Source organism: Physella acuta, unplaced genomic scaffold (genome assembly GCF_028476545.2).
Source record: "Physella acuta isolate Inbredline_101_S28 unplaced genomic scaffold, ASM2847654v3 ptg000694l, whole genome shotgun sequence".
Classification (NCBI taxonomy): Eukaryota; Metazoa; Mollusca; class Gastropoda; family Physidae; genus Physella; species Physella acuta.
In genome coordinates, this window is record NW_026732213.1 from 269054 (window position 1) to 286841 (window position 17788).

The 17788-nt window shown below is 36.2% G+C and overlaps 1 protein-coding gene and 1 non-coding gene across 2 annotated transcripts in view; both read right to left on the bottom strand.

The window, feature by feature from the left end:
• The window catches only part of LOC131949410 (transient receptor potential cation channel subfamily A member 1), a 36402-nt gene that overhangs the window by 15275 nt on the left and 3339 nt on the right, over positions 1 to 17788 (bottom strand). Inside the window, exons 2-8 of the mRNA XM_059311297.1 lie at positions 15490 to 15538; positions 11344 to 11538; positions 9131 to 9214; positions 8857 to 8939; positions 4985 to 5143; positions 1898 to 2009; positions 1466 to 1635 (exon numbers count right to left, since the gene is read on the bottom strand). Coding sequence (XP_059167280.1) covers positions 1466 to 1635; positions 1898 to 2009; positions 4985 to 5143; positions 8857 to 8939; positions 9131 to 9214; positions 11344 to 11538; positions 15490 to 15538 — 852 coding nt within the window. The remainder of the gene's footprint in view (positions 1 to 1465; positions 1636 to 1897; positions 2010 to 4984; positions 5144 to 8856; positions 8940 to 9130; positions 9215 to 11343; positions 11539 to 15489; positions 15539 to 17788) is intronic.
• On the bottom strand, positions 14849 to 14920 carry Trnah-gug (transfer RNA histidin (anticodon GUG)). The gene has a single exon. It is a non-coding gene; the product is annotated as a tRNA-His (tRNA).

Sequence of the window (17788 nt, forward strand, 5' to 3'; positions counted from 1 at the left end):
TTACTTTCTAACTGTGTACAGCCAATTCCAACATTATGATGTCCATGTACTTTCTTACTGTGTACAGACAATTTCACACATTATGATGTCCATGTACTTTCTTACTGTGTACAGACAATTCCACACATTATGTCCATGTACTTTCTTACTGTGTACACACAATTCCACACATTATGATGTCCATGTACTTTCTTACTGTGTACACACAATTCCACACATTATGATGTCCATGTACTTTCTTACTGTGTACAGACACAATTCCACACATTATGATGTCCATGTACTTTCTACCTGTGTACAGACAATTCCACACATTATGATGTCCATGTACTTTCTTACTGTGTACAGACAATTTCACACATTATGATGTCCATGTACTTTCTTACTGTGTACAGACAATTTCACACATTATGATGTCCATGTACTTTCTTACTGTGTAAAGACAATTCCACACATTATGATGTCCATGTACTTTCTAACTGTGTACAGACAATTTCACACATTATGATGTCCATGTACTTTCTTACTGTGTACAGACAATTCCACACATTATGTCCATGTACTTTCTTACTGTGTACAGACAATTCCACACATTATGATGTCCATGTACTTTCTTACTGTGTACAGACAATTTCACACATTATGATGTCCATTTACTTTCTAACTGTGTACAGCCAATTCCAACATTATGATGTCCATGTACTTTCTTACTGTGTACAGACAATTTCACACATTATGATGTCCATGTACTTTCTTACTGTGTACAGACAATTCCACACATTATGTCCATGTACTTTCTTACTGTGTACACACAATTCCACACATTATGATGTCCATGTACTTTCTTACTGTGTACACACAATTCCACACATTATGATGTCCATGTACTTTCTTACTGTGTACAGACACAATTCCACACATTATGATGTCCATGTACTTTCTACCTGTGTACAGACAATTCCACACATTATGATGTCCATGTACTTTCTTACTGTGTACAGACAATTTCACACATTATGATGTCCATGTACTTTCTTACTGTGTACAGACAATTCCACACATTATGTCCATGTACTTTCTTACTGTGTACACACAATTCCACACATTATGATGTCCATGTACTTTCTTACTGTGTACACACAATTCCACACATTATGATGTCCATGTACTTTCTTACTGTGTACAGACAATTCCAAAAGTTGACCACCATTTTGTGCACTCTTTCACTGACCAGCTGACTGACCTAGTGTTTCAGTGTTTCTTCCAGAATTTTTTTCTCCGCGAGGGGGGGGGGGGTCTCGAAATTTTCGGGGGTCGGACTAAAATTTCCCTGGGACGGAATTTTTTAAAAGTGTAATTTTCTATACAAATTCCATTTCGTTCGGGGGGTGGGGGGGGGGGGGGTGGGGGGGGGGTAGACTTTCTACGGGGGGGGGGGGAGATGCCTGGAAGAAACTCTGCTGACCTAGCGTGCTCCATCATCAGAACTGCAATCTCAGTCTTCTTTTTATCAACAGCCACGTGTAGGGGGCTCTTGCCGTGGATGTTGACGGCTGTCACGCTAGCCTGGTGCTCCAACAGGACCTTGACTGTAGAGGCGTGGCCGTTGTCACAGGCAAGATGTAGAGGCGTGTTCTGTAGTTAAATAACTGGCTTAGATGCAAAGGCGTGTTCTGTAGTTAAATAACTGGCTTAGATGCAGGGTACTTAAATGTGTGCTCAAATATTTAAAAGTTAAAACTGTGAGATTATTTGTTGTATAAAACTTTGTTTTCCTCTGCTAACTCTCTTTAAAGTTGACTTACTTTCTCCATGTTTTTCCTCCGCTAACTCTCTTTAAAGTTGACTTACTTTCTCCATGTTTTTCCTCTGCTAACTCTCTTTAAAGTTGACTTACTTTCTCCATGTCCCTGCTATTGACTTGAACCCCCAGTTCAATGAGGTCACGAACGATATCGGTAAACCCTCCCATAGCGGCAACAATCATGGTATCCCTGAACTGGATGTCTCTGGAAAGACAAGACAAAGAAACGGTAAAGTAGGGATTTACAGAACCCGGAGCCCGTGGGTCGACCAAATAGGAAATAAAAGTTCATGAAGCCTATGGATCGACCAAATAGGAAATAAAAGTTCATGAAGCCCATGGACAGTGTTTCTTCCAGACTTTTTTCTCCAAGGGGGCACTAGAAATTTTCGGTGGGGTGGTAGACTTTTTTCGGGGGGACGGACACTGTTAAAAGTATATATTTTCTATATAAATTTCATTTTGTTCGGGGGGGGGGGGTGGTAGACTTTCTTCGGGGTGGGGGGGGGGGGGGGCGGAGCTCCCTTGATTCAACAAGTAACAGTATACTACTCCCCATAGCAAGTTGTACCGTTGTGGAAGCATGGCGTGGGTATAAATTTACTGCGAGTCTATCGAGATGATATATCCAGATCATACAACTTTACTCTGAGACCTATCGAGATGATATATCCAGATCATACAACTTTACCCTGAGACCTATCGAGATGATATAGCCAGATCATACAACTTTACCCTGAGACCTATCGAGATGATATATCCAGATCATACAACTTTACCCTGAGACCTATCGAGATGATATAGCCAGATCATACAACTTTACCCTGAGACCTATCGAGATGATATAGCCAGATCATACAACTTTACTCTGAGACCTATCGAGATGATATAGCCAGAACATACAACTTTACCCTGAGACCTATCGAGATGATATAGCCAGATCATACAACTTTACCCTGAGACCTATCGAGATGATATAGCCAGATCATACAACTTTACCCTGAGACCTATCGAGATGATATAGCCAGATCATACAACTTTACCCTGAGACCTATCGAGATGATATAGCCAGATCATACAACTTTACCCTGAGACCTATCGAGATGATATAGCCAGATCATACAACTTTACCCTGAGACCTATCGAGATGATATAGCCAGATCATACAACTTTACCCTGAGACCTATCGAGATGATATAGCCAGATCATACAACTTTACTCTGAGACCTATCGAGATGATATAGCCAGATCATACAACTTTACCCTGAGACCTATCGAGATGATATAGCCAGATCATCCAACTTTACCCTGAGACCTATCGAGATGATATAGCCAGATCATACAACTTTACCCTGAGACCTATCGAGATGATATAGCCAGATCATACAACTTTACTCTGAGACCTATCGAGATAATATAGCCAGATCATACAACTTTACCCTGAGACCTATCGAGATGATATAGCCACATCATACAACTTTACCCTGAGACCTATCGAGATGATATAGCCAGATCATACAACTTTACCCTGAGACCTATCGAGATGATATAACCAGATCATACAACTTTACTCTGAGACCTATCGAGATGATATAGCCAGATCATACAACTTTACCCTGAGACCTATCGAGATGATATAGCCAGATCATACAACTTTACCCTGAGACCTATCGAGATGATATAGCCAGATCATACAACTTTACCCTGAGACCTATCGAGATGATATAGCCAGATCATACAACTTTACCCTGAGACCTATCGAGATGATATAGCCAGATCATACAACTTTACCCTGAGACCTATCGAAATGATATAGCCAGATCATACAACTTTACCCTGAGACCTATCGAGATGATATAGCCAGATCATACAACTTTACCCTGAGACCTATCGAGATGATATAGCCAGATCATACAACTTTACCCTGAGACCTATCGAGATGATATAGCCAGATCATACAACTTTACCCTGAGACCTATCGAGATGATATAGCCAGATCATACAACTTTACTCTGAGACCTATCGAGATGATATAGCCAGATCATACAACTTTACCCTGAGACCTATCGAGATGATATAGCCAGATCATACAACTTTACCCTGAGACCTATCGAGATGATATAGCCAGATCATACAACTTTACCCTGAGACCTATCGAGATGATATAGCCAGATCATACAACTTTACCCTGAGACCTATCGAGATGATATAGCCAGATCATACAACTTTACTCTGAGACCTATCGAGATGATATAGCCAGATCATACAACTTTACCCTGAGACCTATCGAGATGATATAGCCAGATCATCCAACTTTACCCTGAGACCTATCGAGATGATATAGCCAGATCATACAACTTTACTCTGAGACCTATCGAGATGATATAGCCAGATCATACAACTTTACTCTGAGACCCATCGAGATAATATAGCCAGATCATACAACTTTACCCTGAGACCTATCGAGATGATATAGCCAGATCATACAACTTTACCCTGAGACCTATCGAGATGATATAGCCAGATCATACAACTTTACTCTGAGACCTATTTACAGCTGGTAAAGAGCCTTGTTCTAAAAACATATTTTCCCACAAGATTGATGTAAAGATTCTTAAAAAAAGAATTTAGGCGCCTTAATGCTGGTCGGAAAGCCAGAGGCGCACCGGGTTACACAACCGCTGTGCGCCGATGGACGCGCCTGGTTTAGTCATCCGTTATAGTAGCTCACCTTATACATAGTGTATGGCGTTTTTAAAAAGAAAGTAGGGGCAGGTTGACCTCTGAATCAACTAGTATCCCTGATCAAATGAGCAGAAAGCCCAAAATCAACGGATACTAGGTTTTAAGGTGGCCGCTACAGAACTCTGGGCGCAAAACTGCAATATAACTAACACTGTGGCGCCGCATCTCCGAAAATGTGTTTATTAGCAAAAAAACATTTTTTTAAATCATCAGAATTTTTTTTTAATAGCAGACATTTTTTTCTTTTAATTTCTCGTCAACTTCCCAAACATTTATGGCAAATGGATGAAAGGTGTTGCAATGCATTAAAATTAAAGAAAGACAAGCACACAGACATACACTCCTTCATATATATATATATATATATATATATATATATATATATATATATATATATCACGCAAATTGTATTTAAAAATGACTAGTAAAGCTTACGCATCCTTTACGTTAGCTCCGCAGCTAATCAGAGCTGAGATGGTTTCCCTGTTCCCTATCTCGCAAGCACAGAAGAAAGCGCTCTTGCTGTCGTAATTCTGCACATTGATGTCACTGACCACCCCGGCTAGACGCTTCACGGTCTCGTAGCTGCCGTACCTGTAAAACATGGTCCTACAGTGTCATGTAAATATTTGGTTTGTTTCCGTATAATGCCGATCATAAGCCCACATGTAGTCTAGCTTCTAGTTTGTCGATCATTAGCCCACATGTAGTCTAGTTTCTAGTCTGTCGATCATTAGCCCACATGTAGTCTAGTTTCTAGTCTGTCGATCATTAGCCCACATGTAGTCTAGTTTCTAGTCTGTCGATCATTAGCCCACATGTAGTCTAGTTTCTAGTCTGTCGATCATTAGCCCACATGTAGTCTAGCTTCTAGTCTGTCAATCATTAGCCCACATGTAGTCTAGCTTCTAGTCTGTCGATCATTAGCCCACATGTAGTCTAGTTTCTAGTCTGTCGATCATTAGCCCACATGTAGTCTAGTTTCTAGTCTGTCGATCATTAGCCCACATGTAGTCTAGTTTCTAGTCTGTCGATCATTAGCCCACATGTAGTCTAGTTTCTAGTCTGTCGATCATTAGCCCACATGTAGTCTAGTTTCTAGTCTGTCGATCATTAGCCCACATGTAGTCTAGTTTCTAGTCTGTCGATCATTAGCCCACATGTAGTCTAGTTTCTAGTCTGTCGATCATTAGCCCACATGTAGTCTAGTTTCTAGTCTGTCGATCATTAGCCCACATGTAGTCTAGTTTCTAGTCTGTCGATCATTAGCCCACATGTAGTCTAGTTTCTAGTCTGTCGATCATTAGCTCACATGTAGTCTAGCTTCTAGTCTGTCGATCATTAGCCCACATGTAGTCTAGTTTCTAGTCTGTCGATCATTAGCCCACATGTAGTCTAGCTTCTAGTCTGTCGATCATTAGCCCACATTTAGTCTAGTTTCTAGTCTGTCGATCATTAGCCCACATGTAGTCTAGCTTCTAGTCTGTCAACATGTCTGACTTAGAGCTGGTGAAACTAAAAACGTTGCCATAGATACAAATGGATTCTACTCATGAGCGGTAACATTGGAATGCTTCTATGACTGAGCTCCTGTTATTCGAGAACTGACGTCAAATTAAGTGCTGTTGAATACGTGTTTGAAACCGACAACGGCTGGTTGGGTATTTGTCCACATCGGTCCGCTAGCTGCATTAGGGACCCAGTTGTGTTGACACAATAGACAGGGATGGGGTTGATTGAACAAACTTTACAACTCGAGTTCACTCTTCAATGTTTGTTACACTATACTGGCTGGAGTGAATTTAGCCATGTGTGTTACACAATTTGTGGGAAGTCAACTTATCCACGTCTGATAGGGAAGTTCTGTTATAAATATCAATATTTAGCAAATTGAAATTAGCAATGTTAATTATGCTATGTTTAGAATGCCAAATATACACACACAAAAACTCTTTAAGGAAATTGATAAAATTCAGGAAAATATTCTTATTTAAAAACGCATTTGTAATTGCAAATGGAAGAATTAAGATAATACTTGACTACTACTTAAATAGCTAAAAATAAAATCATGGGTCGCTTCTTGAATTCAAACAAAGGTATAATATAATGCCCCAATAAACACAATGAAAATTAGTATTTTATAATAGAAACATTGCTAATTTTGAAAAAGTTAATTAAACATCTAATTAACTCACATTTTATGTCTGCTTGTCATATAGTCTTCGTCAAAAGTTTAAAAAGAAAAGTTTAAAAGAAATTGGTCCGGTAGAGAGATGATATTTTTTGAGATATCTGAAATATCGAAAAAAATTACTACTTCCATTTTCACTGAGAATTAGAGAGAAACCAATATATACGATCTTATACTTGTGTATGGAATTCTGTCCACCGAACTGAAACGGTACTTGAGTTATCTGTATTTTAGAAACCAGAAATAGAGTAAAGTACCACTTCCGCATTCCCGAGGTCCATCAAAAATTGAAAGTAATTCAAAAGTGAAATCGTTTACTTTTAATTGAAATTTCATGTACCTAGTTAAAATTTCGTTCACCTAACATAAAGGGTACTCAATTAAGCGGCATTTGAGAAACGTTAGTAGGGTAAGTACCACTTCCGTTTATAATTTTGACATAATACCTTTATATAAATTTCGTCAACATAACTGAAACGGTAATCAGGTTATCGTGTTCACAGATACACGCATAGACACATAGACACACACAGACATACGGACAAAGTTTTTTTTCCGACTCAGGGACTACATACAATACTTCCTTTATAGTCCGTACACGAGACAGTAAAAACATCTGATTAAAAGAACTAATAAGAAAAATACACATCCTACTAAAACAAAGATTTCAAAAGAAAATATATCCGACTAAAACAAAGAATTGAAAAGAAAATATATCCGACTAAAAGAAAGAATTGAAAAGAAAATATATTCGACTAAAACAAAGAATTGAAAAGAAAATATATCCGACTAAAACAAAGAATTGAAAAGAAAATATATCCGACTAAAAGAAAGAATTGAAAAGAAAATATCTCCGACTAAAAGAAAGAATTGAAAAGAAAATATATCCGACTAAAACAAAGAATTGAAAAGAAAATATATCCGACTAAAACAAAGAATTGAAAAGAAAATATATCCGACTAAAAGAAAGAATTGAAAAGAAAATATCTCCGACTAAAAGAAAGAATTGAAAAGAAAATATATCCGACTAAAAGAAAGAATTGAAAAGAAAATATATCCGACTAAAAGAAAGAATTGAAAAGAAAATATATCCGACTAAAACAAAGAATTGAAAAGAAAATATATCCGACTAAAACAAAGAATTGAAAAGAAAATATATCCGACTAAAAGAAAGAATTGAAAAGAAAATATCTCCGACTAAAAGAAAGAATTGAAAAGAAAATATATCCGACTAAAACAAAGAATTGAAAAGAAAATATCTCCGACTAAAAGAAAGAATTGAAAAGAAAATATATCCGACTAAAAGAAAGAATTGAAAAGAAAATATATCCGACTAAAAGAAAGAATTGAAAAGAAAATATCTCCGACTAAAAGAAAGAATTGAAAAGAAAATATATCCGACTAAAACAAAGAATTGAAAAGAAAATATATCCGACTAAAAGAAAGAATTGAAAAGAAAATATATCCGACTAAAAGAAAGAATTGAAAAGAAAATATATCCGACTAAAAGAAAGAATTGAAAAGAAAATATATCCGACTAAAACAAAGAATTGAAAAGAAAATATCTCCGACTAAAAGAAAGAATTGAAATGAAAATATATCCGACTAAAAGGAAGAATTGAAAAGAAAATATATCCGACTAAAAGAAAGAATTGAAAAAAAAATATATCCGACTAAAAGAAAGAATTGAAAAGAAAATATATCCGACTAAAAGAAAGAATTGAAAAGAAAATATATCCGACTAAAAGAAAGAATTGAAAAGAAAATATATCCGACTAAAAGAAAGAATTGAAAAGAAAATATATCCGACTAAAAGAAAGAATTGAAAAGAAAATATCTCCGACTAAAAGAAAGAATTGAAAAGAAAATATATCCGACTAAAACAAAGAATTGAAAAGAAAATATATCCGACTAAAAGAAAGAATTGAAAAGAAAATATATCCGACTAAAAGAAAGAATTGAAAAGAAAATATATCCGACTAAAAGAAAGAATTGAAAAGAAAATATATCCGACTAAAAGAAAGAATTGAAAAGAAAATATATCCGACTAAAAGAAAGAATTGAAAAGAAAATATATCCGACTAAAAGAAAGAATTGAAAGGAAAATGCCGTCTACTTAGCTGCCACATGAAGTGGAGTAGATCCCAGAGCGTCCTGTGTTTCTGGGCAACAACCCCTGTAGATGAGCTGGTCTATTAACTGCGTTTATAAATAAAACAATTATAAAAGCGTGCTGTAGATAACACAGCCCAGTACAAAACAGCCGTACACAGCACAGCTAAACGAAAAAATCTCAGCGCTTTTATGTTTATCAATCAAATTTGATCGTTAGTCCGCCGAGCTAAGGAGATGCTCCTACAATTCTAAATGTCCACATAGTGTCAACTCACTCGAATGTCCTTTTGTCTGGCGGCATGATGGAACACAGTCTGGTCAAATATGTCCAGCGCTGATAAAAGTTTTCTATCACTTTTCTGCTGATACACAAATAACTTTTTGTTTAGTTTGTTCGGCAGTGCTTATAGCGGACAATGGAATGCGAAAAAAGCAAACGCTCTTTTTTCCCACCAATGGGCTTTTAAGGAAATAAACTCATTTCCGGCGATGGGCTTTTGAAGAAATATACAGTGGGCTTTTGAAGAAATAAACACTGGGCTTTTGAAGAAATAAACCCTTGTCTTACATTCTCTTACTGTAGTTGATAGAAAGATGCTAATTTAATTCATTCAATTAAAATTCTGAATCTTTGCTCTGATAAAAATCATGATTATTTTCATAGACTAACCAAAACCTTAACCCCAACCCCTCACCCCAACACCTAACCCTAATATAGAAATACATTGGTATCTAGTGAAAGAACTCCGTACCATCGCTTGCAAGTTTGTATCTCAAAGCAACGTTCTCTATTGAAATTGTGTCAAATCTCAATAATCCGTTCCAGACACTAAAATGCAACCCACTTGTTTGTGTAACGTATTTCAATAACAAAATGTAGTTATAAAAAAAAACAAATATTTTATTAAAGCATAATAAAGGAGAATATAAAGAAACAAACATTTTTCCACAGTATTTTATTTTTGGAAATCAGCTGACTTGAGTTAACTGAAGATGCTGACGGAAGGGGGGGGGGGGGGGGGAACGTGACTTCGTTCACCTACTCTCTACTCTCTACACTATTAGTGCTCAACTTTTTCTACCACTTTAATTCGCCTACACCTTACTCTCATAATGCCACACTTTATCCCTAAACTTAATGGAACAACTGAAATTTACTGAACATAGTTGAACTGTAATGCTAATTGATAATTAAAATTACATTTGCTTAATTTTCTTGACCGCTTTTCTTTACACTGGTATTTTTTCATTGTACTCGCTTCACGTGCAGGCCGCTTCAAACAAAATGTTTTATGGATGGTTGTCGTCCCCCCCCCCACCTCTTTTTCTTTAGAATGTTATAGAAGTGAGGCCGATGAGATTAAACAGATGCGAGGTACAATCAGTTGAAACTTTTCTGGCTTGTCGGAGCACTCAAATGTCGAGGTACCAGTGTAAAGCGTTCACATTATATTGTTAAAGCCATTAGCACAATAAGCAAAAGAAAAACACCGTAGCTATAACGGTCTGGGAACACGTAGCCTTCTTTCACCTGGCGCCTCACAATACTGGCACGTCGATACTCAAACCCATTGAAAACAGCTCTTTATAAACATTAGTTATTCAAAAAGTATTAAATAGATTTGCCTAGAAATAGAAGCTAAATATAGAAAAACTTTGACCGAAACAAGCAGGTCATTTCGTCCACCGTTGACCGATATAAGCACTTCCAGCGTTTTCAACATTTGTAATTGATTTATTTTAATCAAGTATTTCAAATCAAAATCTATATTCAATGGCATATTCTAAAAGTTTGAACATATTTAATCAGTATATATGACAATTTTTTTTAAAATAAGTCTATACCAGGATGATTTATCCGGCCTTATTGTTTTTATAAGACATTTTTGCTTATCAAGTTCTTCTAGATCATTATAAACCATACTTCAAACCTCAGTAATGCATTAAATATTTCTAGATGTAACGAAAGGTCTGATCTCAAATAATATAAACTTCTAGATGTAAACAAAAGTTCTGACCTCAAATAATATTTTAAATATTTCTAGATGTGAACAAAATGTCAACCTAAAGTAATATTTTTAAAATATTTCTAGATGTAACGAAAGGTCTGACCTCAAGTAATATTTAAATATTTCTAGATGTGAACAAAATGTCAGACCTCAAGTAATATTTTTTAAATATTTCTAGATGTAACGAAAGGTCTGACCTCAAGTAATATTTAAATATTTCTAGATGTGAACAAAATGTCAGACCTCAAGTAATATTTTTTTTAATATTTCTAGATGTAATGAAAGGTCTGACCTCAAGTAATATTTAAATATTTCTAGATGTGAACAAAATGTCAACCTAAAGTAATATTTTTAAAATATTTCTAGATGTAACGAAAGGTCTGACCTCAAGTAATATTTAAATATTTCTAGATGTGAACAAAATGTCAGACCTCAAGTAATATTTTTTAAATATTTCTAATGTGAACAAAAGGTCTGACCTCAAGTAATAATTTAAAGACCTCGAGACGATTTTCTTTAGCGGCGACGTGCAGGCAGTTATTGCTGATGAAGTTTTTCACCGTAAGGTCCGCGCCGTTGTCTAACAGAAACTTGACAACATCTTCAAAACCTTTTCTGCAGGCCATGATCAGCGGCGTCTCCTGATTCTGGTCTGTGGTGTTCAAGTCCGCTCCCTAAGGAATCATGTGATGACACATTAGTAGTTTTTTTTTTTCGTTTAGCTCCACCTGCCAAGCAACGTGTCACCACCTGCCACATAATGTGTCACCACCTGCCATACCACGTGTCACCACCCGCCATACAACGTGTCACCACCTGCCACATAATGTGTCACCACCTGCCACACGATGTGTCACCATCTGCCACCCAACGTGTCACCACCTGCCACATAATGTGTCACCACCTGCCATACCACGTGTCACCACCCGCCATACAACGTGTCACCACCTGCCATACTACGTGTCACCACCTGTCACATAATGTGTCACCACCTGCCATACAACATGTCACCACCTGCCATACAACGTGTCACCACCTGCCACACAAATGTCTCATCATCTGCCACACAATGTGTCTCCACCTGCCACACAACATGTCACGACTCACCAGTTCTATCTATATTCTACAAAAACTCGACTTTGTTTACAAGTTTGTATATTAATTAATTTATTTTTTATTTATTTTATTTTTTTGTTTGTTTCGTTACATGAGAGCATCTGCTCTATGTGTAGAACTGTAAAATATGTATTCATGTAGAGAATGATGTTCTTTTTTACCAGACTGTTAATCAAAAATTCATTTAAAGACGTTAATTAATTTATTAATATATTCATTGGTAGAAACACCACTTTAATTTAAAAAGTTCAGAACAATTAATCACTTTATTTATAAACAATCTCATGAGCAACCAAAGCCGAAATCTGTGTTTTAAAAGACAAAAATATGTTGTTTGAGGCTTGGCGGGAAACTGGCAGGTGAAGTAGGGTTCACCTGTTTCTGTGACCTCATGGATAGTGTGGTCAGAGTCATGCTCAGCCGATTTGGTGTTTTTAAAAGACAAAAGATGATTGGGTGTGACGTCTTTTTGAATGTGGGGGTCTAGCTTTTTGTGACGATGTGTGACAGTATGGAGGAGAAGTGAAAGATCAAAATCGTCAAATAATCGTGACTTCCTGTATGGATGACCCCCGAAACCCACAGTTATCCAAGGATAACAGGTAGTCTAGTGTAACGAACTACCAGCAACTCCGACAGCCTACATCAACTGCACACAGTTTTCATCGCAGTAAGAACTTACACTCCCATGTAGACCACTCGTTGCAGATGGCTGGTCAGGTTGTAGTTTCACCATCCTTCTCCTATCTATAAACTTGACTTTTTATTAAGTTAGTATTCAACATCCTTCTCGCATCTATAAACTTTACTTATTATTATGTTAGTAGTCCCAATACATTTACCATCCGTCATCTATAAACTTTATTATTTTGTTAGTAGTCCAAATACATTCGCCATCATTCTCTTATCTATAAACTTTACTTGTTATCATATTAGTTTTCACAATATATTCACCACCCTTCTCTTATCTATTAGCTTTACTTATTATTATGTTAGTTGTCCAAAACATTCGAAATTAAAATTAACGTTAGAAATGTTGTGCTTGGTGACTCCATTAATTGTTCTACTCTAATTGAATTGAAACATATGTGAGGTTGTTGTTTTTTTATTTATAATTTGATATGATTGATGTTTAACATCTAAAAATCAAAGAGCTCATTCGGCATTATGCAAATAGATATCATTGAAAAGCCATTAGTTAAACTGTCATTTGAAAAACATATTAGTTTGGCCCATCTCTTGAAAAGCCATTAGTTAAACTGTCATTTGAAAAACATATTAGTATGGCCCATCTCTCAAACATTTAAACAGTTCTTCATGTGTTTGTTCAGAAACATCGTTCAATAAATGAATAACTTAAACCGGTTTGAAGTGCATTTAACTTGTAGGAAGCCAAACAAATAGCTGGCCACTTTTGTTTGAATCATTTGCCATCAACGACCGGTACAGTCCTACTTGTTAACGACTGGTACAGTCCTACTTGTTAACGACCGGTACAGTCAGGCTTGTTAACAACAGGTACAGTCAGGCTTGTTAACGACAGGTACAGTCAGGCTTGTTAACGACCGGTACAGTCAGGCTTGTTAACGACCGGTACAGTCCTACTTGTTAACGACAGGTACAGTCAGGCTTGTTAACGACAGGTACAGTCAGGCTTGTTAACGACCGGTACAGTATTACTTGTTAACGACAGGTACAGTCAGGCTTGTAAACGACAGGTACAGTCCTACTTGTTAACGACAGGTACAGTCAGGCTTGTTAACGACAGGTACAGTCAGGCTTGTTAACGACCGGTACAGTATTACTTGTTAACGACAGGTACAGTCAGGCTTGTTAACGACCGGTACAGTCAGGCTTGTTAACGACAGGTACAGTCAGGCTTGTTAACGACTGATACAGCTTAAGTTGTTAACGGCCGGCGGTACAGTCGGTCTTGTTAACCACCAACGGTTGGTAGCGCTGTTTGCTAAAGTCTAATTACGTCAACACAGTTATCGACCGCTTGCCTGGATCAATTTGAAAATGATAATTTCTGGACCTTTCTGCTAGAGAACTGACAACTACTAGACTTTATGTCAGCAGAGTTTCTACCTCTTTACTCTCCAAACAGGGCACCGCAAACCCCCCCCCCTCCCCCGAAGAAAGAGTGCTGTCTCCCTGGACGAAAATAAACTAATAAAATACTTTTAAAAAACTTTTTAAACAACCACGTTTTTCTTGCGGACTAAAAAGTAGAAAATAAATTTTTCTTCCGACCCTAAGGGGTCTACCAATGACTGCTCGTAGATTTTGTGCTACCTCGAGCTGTGCAGGTTCTTGTGATGGCTGTTCATACATTTGATGACAAAAAACGTGGGTACGTTCACCATCAAATTTACCGACCCATCTGCCCGACCCACGTTTTTTGTCATCAAATGTATGAACAGTCATCACAAGAACCTGCACAGCTCGAGGAAGCACAAAATCTACGAGCAGTCATTGGTAGACCCCTTAGGGTAGGAAGAAAAATGTATTTTCTACTTCTTAGTCCGCAAGAAAAACGTGGTTGTTTAAAAAGGTTTTTTTAAGTATTTTATTTTCTCCTTTTTAGTCCGTTGCTACACATGAAAAACGTGGTTTTTAAAAAGTTTTTTATATAGTTTATTTTCTACTTTATCTAATTACTTGATTAAGTATGACTTGACTAAGTGTTTTTAAATACAAAAAAATTTGAGTATTTTTTATCAAAATAAATTCTATGTGGGTGTGTTTTGAAGTTAAAACTCGTAACTTAAACTTCACTGATTTCTAATAGCATCTTTCAAGATAAACGCCTTCCCAATGATATCGCAAACTTGCTTGGCAGTGCGAGACCCACAGCAGCCTACATGCCGTGACCAGGATTCGAACCTGGGTTGTCGCGGCCACAACGCGAAGTACTAACCACTATACGATCACGGCCAGCGCGCTCACATTGATTGGGGCCGAAGTAACTGTGTCAATAGGCCTCCAGTCTTGTCGGTATCTTTAGAAATCATGTCCTCAATTTTAGGGTCCTTGGGGCGTAATTTAATTATGCTAATTTAGGTCTCTAATTGCTAGTTTTTATGATTGCATCTGAAATTGTTAGGCGAAAATAGCCTGCATGCCGAATTTCAGATGTCTAGAGCAATCAGAAGTGGGCTAATTTTTGTTGTCAATTTTAACAACAAACCCACAAACAAACAAACGCGAAGCTGAGTTAAGAAAAACGTGTTAATAATAAAAAGGAAATATTTACTTGTGTGAGAATCAACGACTAGCTTACTTTTTTACTTACACAACTATGTTCAAATCAATTATTATCTCTTACAATTAAAGATAACAACTCTACTAATTTCATGTGACCAAAATGAATAATTAACTTACCCCTTTAATTAAAGCCAATATAACTTCTATTTTCCTGTGACCAAATGAATAATTAACTTACCCCTTTAATTAAAGCCAATATAACTTCTATTTTCCTGAGACCAAATGAATGATTAACTTACCCCTTTAATTAAAGCCAATATAACTTCTATTTTCCTATGCTCAACAGCCCTGAAAAATAAACAAAAGATGCTGGTATTTGTTTGATCAAATTGTGTTATTTGTTTTATCAAATTGTGTTATTTGTTCTATCAAACTGTGTTATTTGTTCTATCAAATTGTGTTATTTGTTCTATCAAATTGTGTTATTTGTTCTATCAAATTGTGTTATTTGTTTTTTCAAATTGTGTTATTTGTTCTATCAAATTGTGTTATTTGTTTTTTCAAATTGTGTTATTTGTTCTATCAAATTGTGTTATTTGTTCTATCAAATTGTGTTATTTGTTCTATCAAATTGTGTTATTTGTTCTATCAAATTGTGTTATTTGTTCTATCAAATTGTGTTATTTGTTCTATCAAATTGTGTTATTTGTTCTATCAAATTGTGTTATTTGTTCTATCAAATTGTGTTATTTGTTCTATCAAATTGTGTTATTTGTTTTTTCAAATTGTGTTATTTGTTCTATCAAATTGTGTTATTTGTTTTTTCAAATTGTGTTATTTGTTCTATCAAATTGTGTTATTTGTTCTATCAAATTGTGTTATTTGTTCTATCAAATTGTGTTATTTGTTCTATCAAATTGTGTTATTTGTTCTATCAAATTGTGTTATTTGTTCTATCAAATTGTGTTATTTGTTCTATCAAATTGTGTTATTTGTTCTATCAAATTGTGTTATTTGTTCTATCAAATTGTGTTATTTGTTCTATCAAATTGTGTTATTTGTTTTTTCAAATTGTGTTATTTGTTCTATCAAATTGTGTTATTTGTTTTTTCAAATTGTGTTATTTGTTCTATCAAATTGTGTTATTTGTTCTATCAAATTGTGTTATTTGTTCTATCAAATTGTGTTATTTGTTCTATCAAATTGTGTTATTTGTTTTTTCAAATTGTGTTATTTGTTCTATCAAATTGTGTTATTTGTTCTATCAAATTGTGTTATTTGTTCTATCAAATTGTGTTATTTGTTCTATCAAATTGTGTTATTTGTTCTATCAAATTGTGTTATTTGTTCTATCAAATTGTGTTATTTGTTCTATCAAATTGTGTTATTTGTTCTATCAAATTGTGTTATTTGTTTTTTCAAATTGTGTTATTTGTTCTATCAAATTGTGTTATTTGTTTTTTCAAATTGTGTTATTTGTTCTATCAAATTGTGTTATTTGTTCTATCAAATTGTGTTATTTGTTCTATCAAATTGTGTTATTTGTTCTATCAAATTGTGTTATTTGTTCTATCAAATTGTGTTATTTGTTTTTTCAAATTGTGTTATTTGTTCTATCAAATTGTGTTTAAATTATATCTGGTTTGGTCAAACATCATATCGGATATGTAATGATGAAGACCAGTGTCGTAGCGAGGGGGGGGGGGTGCGGACTGCACCGGGTGACACCATTTACAGGGAGAGGGGTGACACCAAGGCAAAAAAAAGCAAAATATATAGAGAAAAATGATAATTCCTCTTAATTAAGTGGTTATTTCGAGTGTTAAAAAGTCTTTTAAGAGCAAATTTGACAAATCCCGACAAGGATTGAGGGGGGGGGGGGGGTGCAAATCGAAAATTTGAGGGAGGGGGGTGGAAATTGAAAGTTTGAGTGGGGGTGCAAATCGAACGTTTGAGAGGGGGGGGGGGTGCAAATCGTAAATTGAAAGTTTGTCCCTGGGCGCCGGGAAGGGTCGCTACGCCTCTGGGGGTGACGCCATTATGTGCCGCACCTGGTAACACCCGACCTCGCTACGACAATGATGAAGACTGTACACTTAAAGCATTTGTCAGATTTTTTTCATTTTGATGCGCCAATAATCGAATCATTCAACGCTTATTATCTCACCTGAAGAGAGGTGTTCTCCCAACTTAACAACAAAGATCTCATCTGTAGAGAGGTGTACTGCCAACCTAAGCAACAAATATCTCACCTGTACAAAGGTGTTCTGCCAACATAAACAACAAAGATCTCACCTGTAGAGAGGTGTACTGCCAACCTAAACAACAAAGATCTCACCTGTAGAGAGGTGTACTGCCAACCTAAGCAACAAAGATCTCACCTGTAGAGAGGTGTTCTCCCAACCTAAGCAACAAAGATCTCATCTGTAGAGAGGTGTACTGCCAACCTAAACAACAAAGATCTCACCTGTAGAGAGGTGTTGTACCAACCTAAACAACAAATATCTCACCTGTAGAGCGGTGTTCTACCAACCTAAACAACAAAGATCTCACCTGTAGAGAGGTGTTGTCCCAACCTAAGCAACAAATATCTCACCT